Genomic DNA, 15,717 nt, shown 5'->3' on the forward strand with positions numbered 1-15,717 from the left:
GTGGGTTCTGTGAGGCTAGGTACAGCAAAGCCACGCCAGGCCTGACAGAGCCGTAGACACCAGAGCCAGGGAAATCGCCTCCCTTGAATTTGAGGCCCAGGTGCTGAGAGAGGGCCTGTGTGTGACAGGTCACTGGGTCCCAGGGAGCCTCTACTGGTTAAAAAACTCATCCTGGGGGGAAGGGTTGCTGGCAGGCACCCAAGGCTGCAAGTTAAAGACCCTGTCTGCATGGGGGGGGGGGGGGGGGGCGGGGAACAGTCCAGGCTATTCTGAAACCTGTGGGTCTCCTTAAATGGGGTACACATGAAAGTCTCATGCCCTCTCAGGAGCCTCAGTGGGGTTCTGTGATGTGGAAGGACCCACGTCCTGCACTCTGAGAGGGAAGTCCTTTCCCATCTACCATTGCTTCTTCTGTAAGTCACAAGGAAAGACATGAATCCAGCAAGAGGCAGAAAACACAGGGCACAGCGTAGCCACAGAGCGTTTGCTGAGCGCTGTGGGCCCCCAGGTCTGTCCCCAGCACTGAAAAAAAAAAAGAGAGAGAGATGGGGGAGAAAGACACCCTCACTGTGACGAAGGCAGGCTTCAGGCCCGTCAAGCCATGTCCATCACCTCATCCCTCAGCCCCCCCAGGCTCCTCGAAGCTCTCCAGTCACACCCGCTGGCCCAGCCTGAGGTCCCTTCTGACATCTGCTCATCCTCAAGCACACCCAGTCTAGGCAGATCAGTTAAATCCCAGGTAGCATCAGCAATGGGGTCAGAACCTGTGGTCAAGTGTGGGGGACCCAAGCCTGGCCCAGCCGCTGGGCACCAAGCAGTGTTGATGTGCAGGCCGGGGAACAGCGAGCCTCAGCTTCTCCGCTGACCTTCGAGTCAGGGCTGCCAGGGCCCCAGCCAGCTTGGGGTGGGGGTCCTGCTCTCGGTGGTGGCGCCCAGCCCCAGCCACCCTCTTAGCTCTTGTGCACACGCTGCCAGCTGATAGCCCTTGTGCAGGGTTTCTTGGCGATTGAGCCCTCTTTCACAGCTTCAGTAAAACTCCCAAGCTTGCTGTCAGGGCCATGCCGTCAGCGTGGCCCTGAGGTCGCTCGGCTGTGTAGTCACGGCTTCCTGACTCTTCCCTCCCCCAACGCCCAGTCTTGCTGCTCACCGTCCCAGGCATGGAGGAGACCAGGTCCGAGACGGACAAGACCCTTTCTAAGCAGTCATGGGACTCAAAGAAGGTAAGAGCTGCTGGGTGGGCCAGCCTATTCTCAAACCCAGCCTGGAAACAGATGACTAGGTGGCATGTTCAGGTGGCTCCATCTTCCCCAAGGTGGGACCCTTGTTCAGCTTGACCGGAACCCAAGCTTTGACATCCACCGCAGGCCTGTCAAACTGCCTAGAAGCAGCTCAAAGAAGTAGTGTCTATGACTGGTCACAGTGGTGAAGAGGACAGACACTCGTCTCAGCTGGGACCCCGGCACACTGTGCCCAGGCCGAGGCAGGAGCCATTGAGCAAGGCCTTGCTTCAGAATACAAAGAAAAAGCAGGACTGGTGAGGGTCTGCAGGCAGAGGTGCTGGCCACCTAAGCCTGGGGACCTAGTTCCAGCCCTGGGAGCCACGTGGTGGAAGGAGGGGACCAACTCTCTCAAGTTGTCCTCTGACCTCCACGTGCCTGTGATAGCACAAGTGTGCCCAGACCCCTTCACGTGCACACACAAATAAGTAATAAATGCTGTTTAAAAAGGGGAAGGTGCAGCTGGGCAGATGCCTCAGCGACTCTTGCAGAGGACCCAGGTCTGGTTCCCAGCACCCACAAGGTGACTTACAATCATCTGTGTTGAGCTCCAAGAGACCAGTGCCCTCCTCTGACTTCATGAGCACCAGGCACACACCTGTACACATTCATACATGCAGGCAAAATACACACTAGAAAGTAAATTCGTCTTTTCCTTTCAAAATAAAAGGGAGGCTGGTGGTGTGACTCGGGTAGCATGTTTGCCCAGCCTGTATGGGTTCCATCCCCAACACTGAAGAAAGAAGTAATTTGGCTGGGTGTGGCGGTGCACACTTTTAATCCCAGCAAGGAATCAGAGGCAGGTGGATCTCTTTTTTGGTTTTTCCAGACAGAGTTTCTCTGTGTAGTTTTGGTGCCTGTCCTGAATCTTGCTCTGTAGACCAGGCTGGCCTTGAACTCACAGAGATCCGCCTGCCTCTGCCTCCCAAGTGCTGGGATTAAAGGTGTGTGCCACTGCCTCCAGGATCAGGGGGATCTCTTATGAATCGAGGCCAGCTTGGTCTACATAGAGAGTCTTAGGACAGCCAAAGCTGCACAGAGAAACCTTGTCTCAAACCAAAACCAAAATAAACAAAAAGAAAAGAATATCTGTCGATCTAAATGGCTCTAAACTCTTGTTAGCTCAGCTTGGAAGCAGGGTGGGTGCGGCCCATCGCACAGCTGATCTTGTGTGGTCTGATGCTCACCTCATCTCAGCACCCCGAGACTGAGGCAGCAGGAGCAGGGGTTTGCAACCATCCTGGGCTACAAGACAGTTTGCCAAAATAAAAATATTTTTAAAAAGAATGAATATATGTTCAGAGACCTTAGGGCCTTTATTACATAGCTAAGAAAGCCGTTAGGGCCTCTGCGTCCATGGAACTCTTGTCTTTTCTTTTTAGTTACATTTTTTAAATATATTGTGTACGTGAGTGTGTGTGTGCGCGTGCGTGCACACGTGTGCTTGTGTGTGTATCCTCTGGCATGCGTGAGGAGGAAAGAGGACAAGTTTAGGAGTCAGGTCTCTTCTGCCCTGGGGGTCCTGGGGATCAAACTCAGACTATCAGCCTATGTGGCAAGCTCTTTTATTGGCTGAGCCATATTGCTGCCCCAGAAAGCTTTTCCAAACCTTCCCCAGCCGGAGTCCCATAATATAGCGAATCTGCTGGTCACAAGCCACCCTCAGAGAAGCCCGCAGCTGCTGTCTGCCTGCCCTGCATCCTCTGGTGTGAGTTCTAGCCTGCAGCACTGACCCCCAGAGGATCAGGATCTCAGAGCCCATGGGCAGCCAGGAGTCCCCAGGGCTGCAGCCCAGATCTGGGCTTGGGGCTTCAGCAAAGCCCCTGGCCGTGACCACCCACAGGGCAGCTACAGAATCTGGAGAGAGTTTGGGAAGGCCCCTCCTTATAGCTCCTGGCTCTGCCCTGGGCTTCTCCGAGCCACCCCTGCATGGTTGCTGATCCTGGGCAGGAGAAGGGAAGAGCAGAAGGGCACTGAGCTCAGCACACAGGTGGCCATGCCTGCCACCCGCCAAATGCTCTGTTCTCTTTCAGACGGGTTCCAGGCCCAAGTCCTGCGAGGTTCCCGGAATCAAGTAAGTCTGGGCCCCCCACACTCCCCTGTACCCAGGGCTTTTCCATTTCCTGGTCTGTTCCTGCTGGCAGGGGAGAAAATGAGCCACCAGTGGGTACCCAGGAGGTCCCTGTGGACAACTGTCCTCCCACCCTGGAGTCCTGTCACGTTCACATCTCACCGAGGGGTATTGTTTTGTGCCCACTGATCCCCTCAGTCTCCTCCTGTCTCACTGCAGTTGTCCTAGGGTGGCATGGCTGGCCAGCTAGTCACTGTCCCGACCTCACGTCCTGTCTGCATCTGCCTCCCCAGCATCTTCCCATCTGCAGAGCAGGAGAGCACGTCAGCCCTGATCCCCGCTAACCACAACACAGGGGGCTCCCTTCCTGACCTCACCAACACCCATTTTCCCTCCCCACTCCCGACGCCGCTGGACCCCGAGGAGCCTGCATTTCCTGCTCTCACCAGCTCTAGCAGCACCGGCAGCCTCGCACATCTGGGCGTCAGCGGCGCTGGTCAGGGTAAGGTTCCCATGCTGCCCACACCCCGCAGCAGCACGCGCTGGAGTGAAGAGTTCATGGGACTGTGTCTGAGGTGGTACACCTGTCTACGGAGCCACAAAGGGCACAGCCTGTGCAGAGGGCCTGGGGTAGGAAGCCAAGCGTTGCCTCCAGGAGTCAAACGGTGGCTTTGGGGCTCTGCCGTGTAGCGCCCAGCTTCAGGGAAGGTCTGGGAGCAGGAGGGAGCCCTAAAGCCTTTGACTTCATTTGCTAGTGAAACTTTGGCTTGGCCCTTCCAAGCTCCCCTCCCCCCCTTTTTTTTTTAATTAAAAAATATTTTATGTGTATGGATGTTTTGCCCACATTGTGTGACTGTGCACTTGTGTGCACAGTACTTTCTGAGGACAGAAGAGGGCGCTGGATCCTTGGATCTGGAGTTACAGGTGATTGTGTGCATGCTGGGAGCTGAACCTGGATCCTATAGAAGAGCAGCCTGTGCCCTTAACCACTGGGCCATGCTCCAGGCCACCCTCACCTTTGAAAAGCTTATTTCTCCCCTTGGCCTGTTCCATGCCCCAGCTCCTCCTTGCCCATCTCTGGCTCCCAGTTTGACCCAACACTGCTTTTCGGGGCTACTGTGGCTGCGTCCTCTTTATTTTTATCCCCTACTCATTAAAGGCCTGACCATCAGCCCGCCATGATGCTCACCCTGACCCATCAACCCGCCATGATGCTCAGCTCCTCCTCCTCCCAACCTTGTGCCTGCCCCACGAGAGCTGAGCCCCACGCTCCCTCTTCTGACCGTCTCCCAGCCCTGACATCACAGTTGCACCTGTTCACTCCAGGGCCTTTGCACAGGCTGCCGGGGTGTGGCACCTCCCTGTTCTGATCCCTCCCGCACGCTTTTCAGCCCCCCTTGGTGTGGGCCTGTGTCTCCTTGTCCCTGGGGCGTACAGCAAAGCCCCAAGCTGTTAGCGCTGTGGGTGGCCACATGGATTCGGACAGATGGTGGGACACATTAAGGATGGGGGTGCACAGGTCACAGTGGGCTCTGTCTGAAGCTGCTGAGGAGCACTGTGACCAGGCAGGATTGATGGAGTCGAGACCAGGGACCTCCATGCCTTCCATCGATGTGAGCACATTGAGGGGATAGCAGGTGGGATGGGGCCAGTTATGTCTGGGGTGTTTTTATTTCCTGAGGTTGAAAACATAGCCTGTGTCTGCTCCATAGATAAAGACTGAAGTGGGTTCCTGCACACATGCTCGGCCAGCACTTCACCACTGTGCCCCACACACCATCACCCCAGCCCCTTTCCTAGGCTTCCAGGGGAGCAGGTGGGGCCAGAACAAGAGAACGGACCGTCAGTGCAGGCTGTTGAGTCCTCACAGCCCGGCCACATGCCTGTCAGTGCTCAGCTATGAGGCCCAGGGCACAGGGAGGGTCTAGAAGCCAGGGGCCTCAGCCCTGCACAGAGGCTGCCACGTCCAAACCTGGCTCTTCTCTCTGCCTCGTGCTCTAGCGCTCTCCACCAGAGCAATTACAGTGTAAACAAGCACAAGGAAATAGTTTAGGTGACACTGTTGCTGGCCCGCCGGGGTGGCCGACCCTACCCTAGAAATTAATCTGTGCCATGTGTGGTTACAAGCCAGCCACTCTCCTTTGACAGGTTGAGCCAGACCCTGGCACATAGACAGTCCCCACCATAGCCAGACCCTGTTAAGGGAAAGGAGCTGGGGAACCATGGCCCCCACCCACCTTGTCTGCAGGCCAGTACACAGGAGGCTGACCCCATGTCCACTGCTGGCTATACTCAAGAGGCCTACAGGGCCCCTCCAGCAGGGCTTACATGCCAGGGCCAGGCCACTGCCACCTGGCCAGCCTGTCCTGCCCTCCCCTGCCCAGACATCCCCTCCAGCTGGCTCTGCTCCATAGGTGATCCAGGCTGGACAGAGGGACCCACCAGCAGGGTGCCCGTGTGATTTGCCTGCCCATCTGGCCTCTCTGGGTGTGGTGGTGCTTAGGCAAGGATTAAAAATGCCCTTGTGTTCATGATCAGAGGGCCAGGGGCTAAACACAGCAGCTGGCAGGAGTGATTCCTGCAGCCCACAGTGTGTGTGTGTGTGTGTGTGTGTGTGTGTGTGTGTGTGTGTGTGGGTGGGTGTGTGTGTGGGTGTGTATGTGTGTACTCATGCTTATTACTTACTTTAAATCCATGTTTAAAAATCAATTCAGGGAGGCCAGGTATGATGAAATATACCTTTAATCCCAGCACTTGGGAGACAAAACCAGATGTATCTCTGTGAGTTCAAGGCTAGCATGGTCTGTAGAGTGAGTTCCAGGACAGCCAGGGCTACTCAGAGAAACCCTGTCTCAAAAAACAAATAAGAAAACAAAAGAAAGAGGGAGAGAGAGAGAGAGAGCGAGAGTGAGCCACCATCCTTTTTTCTGTTAGGTCCTACCTTGCCATTTGTCCCACTTCCGCTTACGCGTGCATGCAGGTGCGTGTGCGTGTGCGTTTGCGTGTGTGTGTGTGTGTGTGTGTGTGTGTGTGTGTGTGTGTGTGTGTGCACACGCCTGGTGCCCGCTGAAGCTGGAAGGGGGTCTTGGGTCCTCTGCAAGAGCAGCAAGTGTTCTTAACCACTGAGCCGTCTCTCCAGCCCCGCCTCACTCCCACTCATTTTGTTGTTTTGTTTTTTGGAGACGAGGTCTCATGTAGCCCAGGCCGGGTTGGAATCTGCTGTGTGGTCAGGCATGATCTCAAACCTCTAATCCTCCTGCCTCCATCTCCCAAGTGTGGGGTGACAGGCATGTACCACTCTGTCCGGTGTATGTGGCATTGGGGACTCGAACAGGCTCTTGTGTGTCCTGGGCAAGCAAGTCTGTACCAACTGAGCCCCAGCCAAGTGCCAGCCTTCCACATCTACTTATTTTTATTATTATTTTTAGATTTGTATGTGTGAGTGTCTGCGTGTCTGTGCACCATGTGTGTGCCTGGTGCCCTTGGAGGTCAGAAGAGGCTGTAGGGTCTCCTGGGACTAGAGTTACAGATGGTTGTGAGCCCATGTGGATGCTGGGAACTAAACCTGGGTCCTCTACAAGAGCAGCCAGTGCACTGAAGCATTGAGCCATCTCTCCAGTCCCTACATCCACTTCTTACAGAGCTCCGACCTCTGGCATGTGTCCTCACTGGCCCATATGTGCTCTGTATCTCAGCAGCCCTGACAGGTACGAGAGGGGCTGGCACTCAGAAGCAAGGTTGCAGCCCAGAGTCCTGGCCTTGAGGGAGCTCTGAGTGCTCCCTCCTAGACAGCGCCCCAGCTCTGCCCCTGGAGCAGGGGAGCCACCCCACCCACCCCAGTGCTGGGTAGGAGCAGAGCCCAGCAGGATCTGAGGGAAGTGCGGGCTGTCTGTGCAAGGGCCTGCCCCGGCACAAAGGCCTTCTCACTTCATCTTCCCTGGGAATGCTAGGTGTGTTCCCAGCTCCAGGAACAAGGTGGATTGGTGCCGGGCCAGGCAGGTCCCGGATCTCCTGGTGACTCGGGCACTCTCACCTGGCTCTGATGGTCTGTCTGATGGTGCCGGTGCCAAGTCCTCCCTAGGCTGGTACCCTCACTGGCACCCTCACTGGCACCTCACTGGCACCTCACTGGGACTGCCTGAGGGTGCTGTTAACATCTGCTGGCTGCTGATGAGGAAGCAGTCTGCGGGAACATGGGAGAGGGAGGTGTCAGTGCGGGCCCTCAGGGCTCCCCTGTCATCAGAGGGGCCTGTTGCCTGCTTGGCTTGGCGCCCAGGATGAGGCAGCATGCCCCCTCTCTGCCCTGTGCCCTTGATCTCACCCAGGTCCCTCATCGCCTCAGAATTCAGGGATCAGAGTCCTCGGAGGGGGAGGGGGTGAGGGAAGGGGCAGCAGGGCCTGCAGAGGCCCTGGCAGGTGCGGGCACGTCACTTCAGGGCAGGGCTGGGGTAGTAAGAAGGAATCCGGTTTCAGTTCAGGCAGCCTTAGTGGGGAGTGGGGTGGAGCTCCGCCATCCTGACGGTGCCGAAGAAGGACGTGGATGAAGGTCTCTAGGTGGTTAAGAGGTGCCTTGGCGGGAAAGAACATGTTTGTGGAGGGCCTTGATGTTGCAGAAACCCTCAGGATGGAGTTGCCTGAGCCATGCCAAAAAGAGAGAGGGCGTATGGCGGCACAGGCCTGAGATCCTGGCACTGGGAGATGGGGAGGAGGATTGCTCTGAGGCCAGAGTCAGCCTGGGCTACCTAGTGAGTTCCAGGATAGCCCTGAATTAGACAACAGTGACGGCTTGGCAGCTTGAAGCTCATTTGGTGCACTGCTTGTGGCTGAGTTGACAGAGTCCCTGCGTCAGCCCCTAGTACGGCAAAAACTGGGCACGGTGGCTCATGCCTGTCACCTTAGCACTCAGGAAGCAGACAGGAGGCTCGGGAGTTCAAGGTCATTCTCACTACATAGCCAGCTTGAGACCAGCCTGAGCTACACAAAACCCTATCTCAAGAGAATAAATAGCTGGGCGGTGGTGGCGCACATTTTTAATCCCAGCACTTGGGAGGCAGAGGCAGGCAGATCTCTGTGAATTCAAGGCCAGCCTGGTCTACAGAGCGAGATCCAGGAAAGGCGCAAAGCTATACAGAGAAACCCTGTCTCGAAAAACCAAAATAAATAAATAAATAAAAATATAAAATGGGTAAATAAATAAATAAAAATATAAAATGGGGCCAGGCAGTGGTGGCACACACCTTTAATCCCAGCATTTGAGAGGCAGAGGCAGGTGGATCTCTGTGAATTTGAGGCCAGCCTGTCTACAAAGAGAGTTCCAGGATAGCCAAGGCTACACACACAGAGAAACCCTGTCTTGAAAAACCAACCAAACAAATATATACATATACATATATATACATACATATACACATATATACATATACATATGCACATATGGAGTTGGCTCAGTGATTAAGAGCAGTGGCTGCTCTTGCATGGACCAGGTTTAGTTCCCAGACCCACGTGGTGGCTCACAGCCATCCGTAACTCCAGGTCCAGCGGATCTGATGCCCTCTTGTCCTCCACTGTCATTGAGCACACACATGGTGCACAGACACACATTCACACACATTAAGTAAATCTTAATAAATAAATATAGATATGTGCCAATAGGGAAGGACATTATCTTCTAAAGCCAGGAAACATCATAAAGGCTGAGTAAGGACACACATCCACTGTCCCTGTCACCAGAGGTCGACAGGCCTTCTAGGCTTCTGTGGCTGATAACTCCCCAAGCCCAAGACAGGCTCTGGTTGGTTACATGGGGCAGTGCTGATTGGCTGGGGCTGTGAGACATGCCAGAAGAAAGTAGACTGCTGGGCTGGGGGACCCAGGGTGGTCACTGATGGGACAACCGTCCTCAGAGCCCCGTCCTGGGTCTGGCCACAGGCAGCACCCATCTGCTTCTCTCTGGGCAGCCGGGCTGCGCCGTGTGGCCGCCTCTCCTTAGCCCCGCTTCTTCCTTTTTAGGTATGAACGCCCCCAGCTCTTCTCCACAGCGCCGGCCAGCAGTCATCAGCCCCCTGTCCCTGAGCACAGAGGCCCAGCAGGTGTCACCCACCCTGTCCCCGCTGTCACCCATCACTCAGGTGCGAGGGCGAGGTGGGTGGGAAGTCCACCATCATCCCCCCCACCCCCCGCCTGTGGGGTCTGGATCTTGGTTTATTTATTTTTGTGTGTGTGTGTGCTTGAGTGAGTGGACGTGCACCATGTGTGTGCAGGTTCCCTTGGAGACCAGAGGTGTCAGGTCCTTGGACTGGAGTTAGAGGGGATTCTGAGAACCGAACCCAGGTTCTCTGCAAGAGCAATCGGCATTCTCAACTCTTAGACAACTCTCCGGCCCTGTGTGTATTGTTTATCAACAAATTCAGACAGAAACTGCGTCTGTTTGGTGGTTGGTTTGGGTTTTGGGTTTTTCGAGACAGGGTCTCACTGGGAAGCCCTGGCTGGCCTCGAACTCACAGAGATCTGCCTGGCTCTGCCTCCCGAGTGCTGGGATTAAAGGCGTGCGCCACCACCAGGCATAAAGCAGTGTTTTATACTTGTTTTGGAGTATTTTCCTTTGTTTTTAAGACAAGGTTTGTGCAGCACTGAGGAGTGGATTCACCGCCCTTCTGTTCCCGTCTCCCATGTCTCCACTCCTGGCTAAATTAGTGGTCTTGGAGTGGTGCTAGGGCTATCAGCAGGCGTCAGGGTGACCAGGCAGAAACAGCAGCGTGGGCCGGCCCCATACTTAGGGTGACCTCCTGCCTAGCCTCCCTAGTGCTGGAGGACAGGTGTGCACCTCTGCCCAGGTCTCCCTATATTTATTTTGTATGCCCTGTTAGAGATTCTGTCATTTCCTGCCTGGGTAAGGTCCATCCTCACTGAGTGTGGCCTCCTTGATCAAGGGAGAGCAGGCTGTGGGGATCAGACCCACAGAGTTCCTCCCCTGCCGCTGCCGGTACTGAGGGCCCAGCACCTCCTGCTCATCCTTTTCTTCTGCTGCAGGCCGTGGCCATGGATGCTCTGTCCCTGGAGCAGCAGCTGCCCTATGCCTTCTTCACCCAGGCTGGCTCCCAGCAGCCTCCCCCACAGCCCCAGCCACCGCCTCCGCCTCCGCCTGTGTCCCAGCAGCAGCCACCGCCCCCACAGGTGTCCGTGGGCCTCCCCCAGGGTGGTCCACTGCTGCCCAGTGCCAGCCTGACACGGGGGCCCCAGCTGCCACCGCTCTCGGTCACTGTACCGTCCACCCTTCCCCAGTCTTCTGCAGAGAACCCCGGCCAGCCACCAATGGGGATCGACGCCACCTCGGTAAGCCTGAGGGGGTTCCTGGGCACTCGGTGGGGCCCCAGCTGGTACTGTTGAAGCGCACAGACGGGATCACTGATCCCAGGCTTCTCTCAAGAATGTCCCACTCGCAGCCGCCCCTTGCTGAAGTCAAGGGGACTGGGTTGCACTTGAGGCGCAGGCAGGAAGGAGACGCATGGGACGCAGATTCAGGTTGAGGAGACAGGTCCTAGGCTGGACCCTTTAACCCCTGACCTCTATGCCTTGCTGAATACAGGGGTGGCAGGTCCCATCTCTGTTCAGCTACATGGGAGGACCCATTTGGGAACACAGAGCTTTTCCCATTTTTCCATTTCAGCCTAGGCTGCTGACCTGAATGTGGTGATCAGGTGATCGACCCAGCATCTAGGAGGCCATGCCGCCAAGCGGCTCTGAGCCTCAGAGGGAACCTGCCAGGGGGGCCCAGATGGAAGTACCCGTTCAGGGACTGGGGGTGGCGCCATGCTCCAGCTGTACAAAGAGAATCAGCAGAGCCTGGCCCCCACCCCAGGGACAGCGGACCTGGGGGCCTCCAGCTCACGGGGATTCCCTGTACTCCTCCTCACCCCCATCCTGCCGATGGAGTGCCCCTCCCCTAGACCCCATCTGGATTTGCCCCCACCCCAGCCTGCTCACACAGGATCACTAAATACTCGCGGGAGGCTGTGTGAGAGGCCGGAGTGACAGCTCGGGAAAACCGTGTGCTACACGAAGCCTCCGGGCTGGAGTGGGTTCAGAGTTCGGGCCCTGCCCCTGCACAGCCTGCCTCTGAGGAGCTGGGGCTTGGTAATGCCTTGAGCAGGCAAGGAGGTGGTCGCTGCCAGGTGTCAGAGGGTGTGACCTAGGCAGGCTGGTCCCTGTGGGGACTGTGTCATGTGGTCGCTGCAGACCCAGGGGCTGAGGGGAATAGGGGCAGAAGCCTGTGAAGCTGCTGGTCCTGCCCAGTGTATGGGGTGGGGGTTTGAATGGGTGTGAACATGTGTGAATTCCAGCACGCCTGCAGGGTGCGTGCAGCAGGTGTGTAACGTGTGTCTGTACACATGTATCTAGATGTGCAAGCACAGTGTCAGTGCATGCTGAAACACGTGGGTGCATATGAAGATGGCTGTATCCATGGATATGCACACATATGTATATGTTCATGTAAGTGGTGCATGCTGTGGTGTGTGCAAGTGTGTTTGTGGGTATTTTATGTGTGTTGTTCATGAGTCGGGGGGTGTTGATGAGTGGGGTGTTCAGGTGAGTGGCATTTGTATGCGATGTGCTTAATAGGAGTGAGTGGATTACAGTGTGAATGTGCAAATGTGTCAAGTGGGTGTGCAAGTGTGTCTAGGGAATGCTGTGCCCAATGCTTTCGGCTCTGAACAGGGTCAGGGTTGTGCATCAGGCAGGAGTCCCTGCTGTGGGCTCCAGTGGGACCCTGCAGCCCTCCATGAGAAGCTCCATCAGTCAGCTCCTCCCTTCAGAGGTCAAGGTAGACATCTGGATTCTCAGGAGGGTCCGGGCATCAGGCTGGGGTTCGTGGGCCCGCATAGGAGTCGGTCGGCGAACGCTGACCCATCTGTCCTCACAGGCTGCGGCTCTGCAGTACCGTACAAGTGCGGGTTCACCGGCCAACCAGTCTCCCACCTCTCCAGTCTCCAATCAAGGCTTCTCCCCTGGAAGTTCCCCGCAAGTAAGGGTCCCTCCCTGGGCCCTGCGACGCGTCACTTATCCCATGTGTCCAGTGCTGTCCTGTGGTGTCACCCACTCCATGCCATCTGTCCTCGCCATCAGCCCAGGGCTGTGTACCCACCGAGTAGGCCACCTGTGCCCAGGGGGCACAACAGGATGGGCGAGCAAGTTAGTCACATTGGTAACCATAGCCCCAAAGCTACCCATCAAAGGTTCTCAGGATGCCAGAACAGCCCCACAGGGTGGCTCAGAAGCCCCTGGAGCCTGAAGCCCCAAGGCCCGTGAAGGTCAAGGGGTAGCCTATCAGAGCACAGCTGAGGTGACCAGCCGGTCTGTGGTGGCTGCCCTGCCTCTGCCTCCACCCCTGGGTCCAGTTGTTGGAACAGCAGACTGTATGTAACCTCAGTTGGCTGATGTGGGCTTTATTTTATTTGGGTTGTGCTTTTGAGACAGGGTCTTATGTAGCCCAGGCTGTCCCCTCATTCACTGTGGAGCCCAAGTGGCCTCAGACTCTGAATCCTTCCTGAATGCCTTCCCAGTGCATAGTGTGTGCCTCTGGCTTGGCCCAGGTCAGCCTCAGAAAGTGTCCTCTCCCCTCACTCCCTGGCCTGCTGTCCATGCTTAACTCAGGCCTTGAGGTGTGGCTCAGTCTCATCAGGCCCACATTCTGTGTGGAACTTCTTCAGGGGCTCACCATCCTGGGGCCACCCCACCCTAAAATGTCACCACGCAGAGACTTGTATTGTCCTTCGTAATGCCCCAGGTCCTGAAGTCTGTCCTCAGCCCCAGTACGAGGCAATAAGTTCCTTTCAGGCTAGAGCCAGGAGTACCAGGCAGGAATGCCAGGCAGCCTTGCCTCTGGGGCACAGAGAGGAGGGCATGAGGCCCCCAATGGTGGCCATCCACCTGCTTCATCACCTCATGCCAGCACCTCTCAGTCCACTCACACTGAGCTGTGGAGCTCCAGGGACACACAGAGGCAAGTAGGATGGAGGAGGAGTCCACACCCCATTACATACTTCTCTGAAAAATTATGGGATGTGGTTTGTCCCAACGGGAAGCAGGTTGCCCTCGTCTGGGCAGGCAGCTCATCCCGTCTTGTTCAGCCTGTGGGTCTGGCATTTGACATTTGCTGATAGGAAAAACAGGTATCTCTTGCTGGTGACGACAGGACTCTTGGGGTATTTTACTCCAATGGGAGATTGCAGATGCACAGCGTTCTTCCAGAACCCAGAGGTGCCTGGGTGAGACCACATCTGGCTTCCCATTGGGTTTCCTTAGACATGTCCTCTCACACCTGCTCTATCCCCTCTGAGAATGGTGTCATGTCTACAGCCAGACCTGGTCGTCTGCTAGAATTCATGCCCCATCCCTGAGCAACCCTGAGTCTAGGCTCTGAGACAGAATCAGTCGCCATCTCAGAAGCCCCCAGTACCCCAAACAGCCCTGTCCCCCCGAATGAAACCTCCAGCTGCTGCTGAGGCTGTGGGTCTCGGGCAGCAGGTTCTGATGTGAAAGGAACTGGATCCTGAGCTCAGCCTAAATGAAGCTGCATTAGCAGCCCATGGACACTGCCTTCTAGAATCTCACTGGGCATCTGCACTACATACCACATTCAGGAGTGCCTGGGGTCTGGTGGCTTCTTTGGGCCACTCTGTCACAGAGGAGAAAATGAGTCCCCATCTTCAGTGACCTGTTGGGCCTGTGGTAGCTATAACTCTAGCTGGAACTATTAGGGTGCCTTGGGTGTGACTTAGCCACATTTATGGCCATCCGTGCCCTTTTGTCCATGTCCCAGCCAGCTCCAGGGCATGTCCTTGGTGCGGCCTCCAGAGCTCCCTTCTGGCTTTCCCATGGCTCCTAAAGAGCCCCTGTCCTTCTGCCTGTTCCTGAAAGCCCAGCTAGCCTTGGCTAAAAGGCAAGTGTGATAGGGGTGTGCCCCCCAGAGCCCAGGGTCTCATAGGCAGGCAGCCCTAGGCAGTGACTTGTCTCTGTCCTGTGCACTGTGCTGTCTAGAGTATATCTGGTGCCCTGTCTCCATGTCTCCCCAGAAACATACTCCATCCCAGACATCCCAGCATGCACAGCCGCCTGTCCTCAGCTTCAGGATTAGTCAGTACCTCCCTATGAAGAAAGTGATGTTTCCTATACCCAGGCTGGGGCAAGGGGAATAGGGCAGTGCTTTGGGAAGCATCAGAGGCCCCCTGGGAGTGGGTGTGGGAAGGAGAAATCGCCCCAGCATTGGGGCGTGCCCTCTAAGAATCCCAAGATAAATGCCAGCGCTCTGTACCCTCTGGGAAGCCCCAGGGTTCTCATCCCAGCTGGGCTGTGGGAAGCATGGGCTTCATGAGCCCCAGCACAGAGGCCCCCATCCCAACCTGGGTCTCAGGTTGCAACCACAGCAGGCCTCTTTTCTGTCCACAGCACACGTCCACCCTGGGCAGCGTGTTTGGGGATGCGTACTATGAGCAGCAGATGACAGCCAGGCAGGCCAATGCTCTGTCCCGCCAGGTGAGCGGGTGCCCAGGCCTGTGGGCCATACCACCATAGGACCAGGCCTCACGGGGACCTATGCACCATCCAAGACTCCACTGCTCTGCCCACTGCCTGTGGTCAGGCCGTGGGAGCAGAGGCCCTGGCAAGGGTGACTTGACTTGTGAGCCTGCGGATGGGAGTTTGAGGGCACAGAGGAGGAAGGGCAGGCCTCGAGCACCGTGCAGCGACATGGTGGGGCTGTGCTGGAGGGTGAAGCCTGGGAGGATTTGATGGTGGCCTCAAGTTTCATTTGCCCATCCATTATCCATCCATCATCTTGCCAGCAGGACCAGCTATGGGTGTGAGGAATGGCTTCCGGGGTGGGAGGAAGTGTCCCTGTTCATTGTCCTCATGGCCTTCCTGGTCCCTTCCTAGCTGGAGCAGTTCAACATGATGGAGAACGCCATCAGCTCCAGCAGCCTGTACAGCCCGGGCTCCACACTCAACTATTCCCAGGCTGCCATGATGGGCCTGAGCGGGAGCCACGGAGGCCTGCAGGACCCGCAGCAGCTCAGCTACACAGGCCATGGCGGAATCCCCAACATCATCCTCACGGGTGAGGCTGACTCCAGGAGGCCTGGAGCCTGGGGGGCATGAAGAGTATCCTCACAGACCACCCTGCCAGACAGGTGACAGGGCTGAGGCTGGGTTCGTGCACAAGATGGGGGACAGAGGAGCCAAATGATCCCTGCATCCCGCTGCAAACCCCTCAGGGTCTCCTCATACTGGACTCTGTCCCCACCTCCAGTCACCCCCTCACACTGAGCTATTCCCCTCAGCTATCTCACCACATACTAGACTGTTGCCCACAGA

The 15,717-nt window shown here is 56.4% G+C and overlaps 1 protein-coding gene across 3 annotated transcripts in view; it reads left to right on the plus strand.

The window, feature by feature from the left end:
* The window catches only part of Crtc1 (CREB regulated transcription coactivator 1), a 60,260-nt gene that overhangs the window by 39,502 nt on the left and 5,041 nt on the right, over nucleotides 1-15,717 (plus strand). For 2 of the 3 annotated variants that reach the window (XM_052752648.1, XM_052752651.1), the window contains 8 exons: nucleotides 1,135-1,220; nucleotides 3,311-3,351; nucleotides 3,642-3,850; nucleotides 9,358-9,476; nucleotides 10,378-10,680; nucleotides 12,269-12,370; nucleotides 14,794-14,880; nucleotides 15,280-15,460. In XM_052752648.1, coding sequence (XP_052608608.1) covers nucleotides 1,135-1,220; nucleotides 3,311-3,351; nucleotides 3,642-3,850; nucleotides 9,358-9,476; nucleotides 10,378-10,680; nucleotides 12,269-12,370; nucleotides 14,794-14,880; nucleotides 15,280-15,460 — 1,128 coding nt within the window. The remainder of the gene's footprint in view (nucleotides 1-1,134; nucleotides 1,221-3,310; nucleotides 3,352-3,641; nucleotides 3,851-9,357; nucleotides 9,477-10,377; nucleotides 10,681-12,268; nucleotides 12,371-14,793; nucleotides 14,881-15,279; nucleotides 15,461-15,717) is intronic. The other variant, XM_052752649.1, reaches the window with a different exon arrangement.

This window comes from Peromyscus californicus, unplaced genomic scaffold, assembly GCF_007827085.1.
Source record: "Peromyscus californicus insignis strain IS unplaced genomic scaffold, ASM782708v3 Scaffold_23__1_contigs__length_62951481, whole genome shotgun sequence".
Classification (NCBI taxonomy): Eukaryota; Metazoa; Chordata; class Mammalia; order Rodentia; family Cricetidae; genus Peromyscus; species Peromyscus californicus.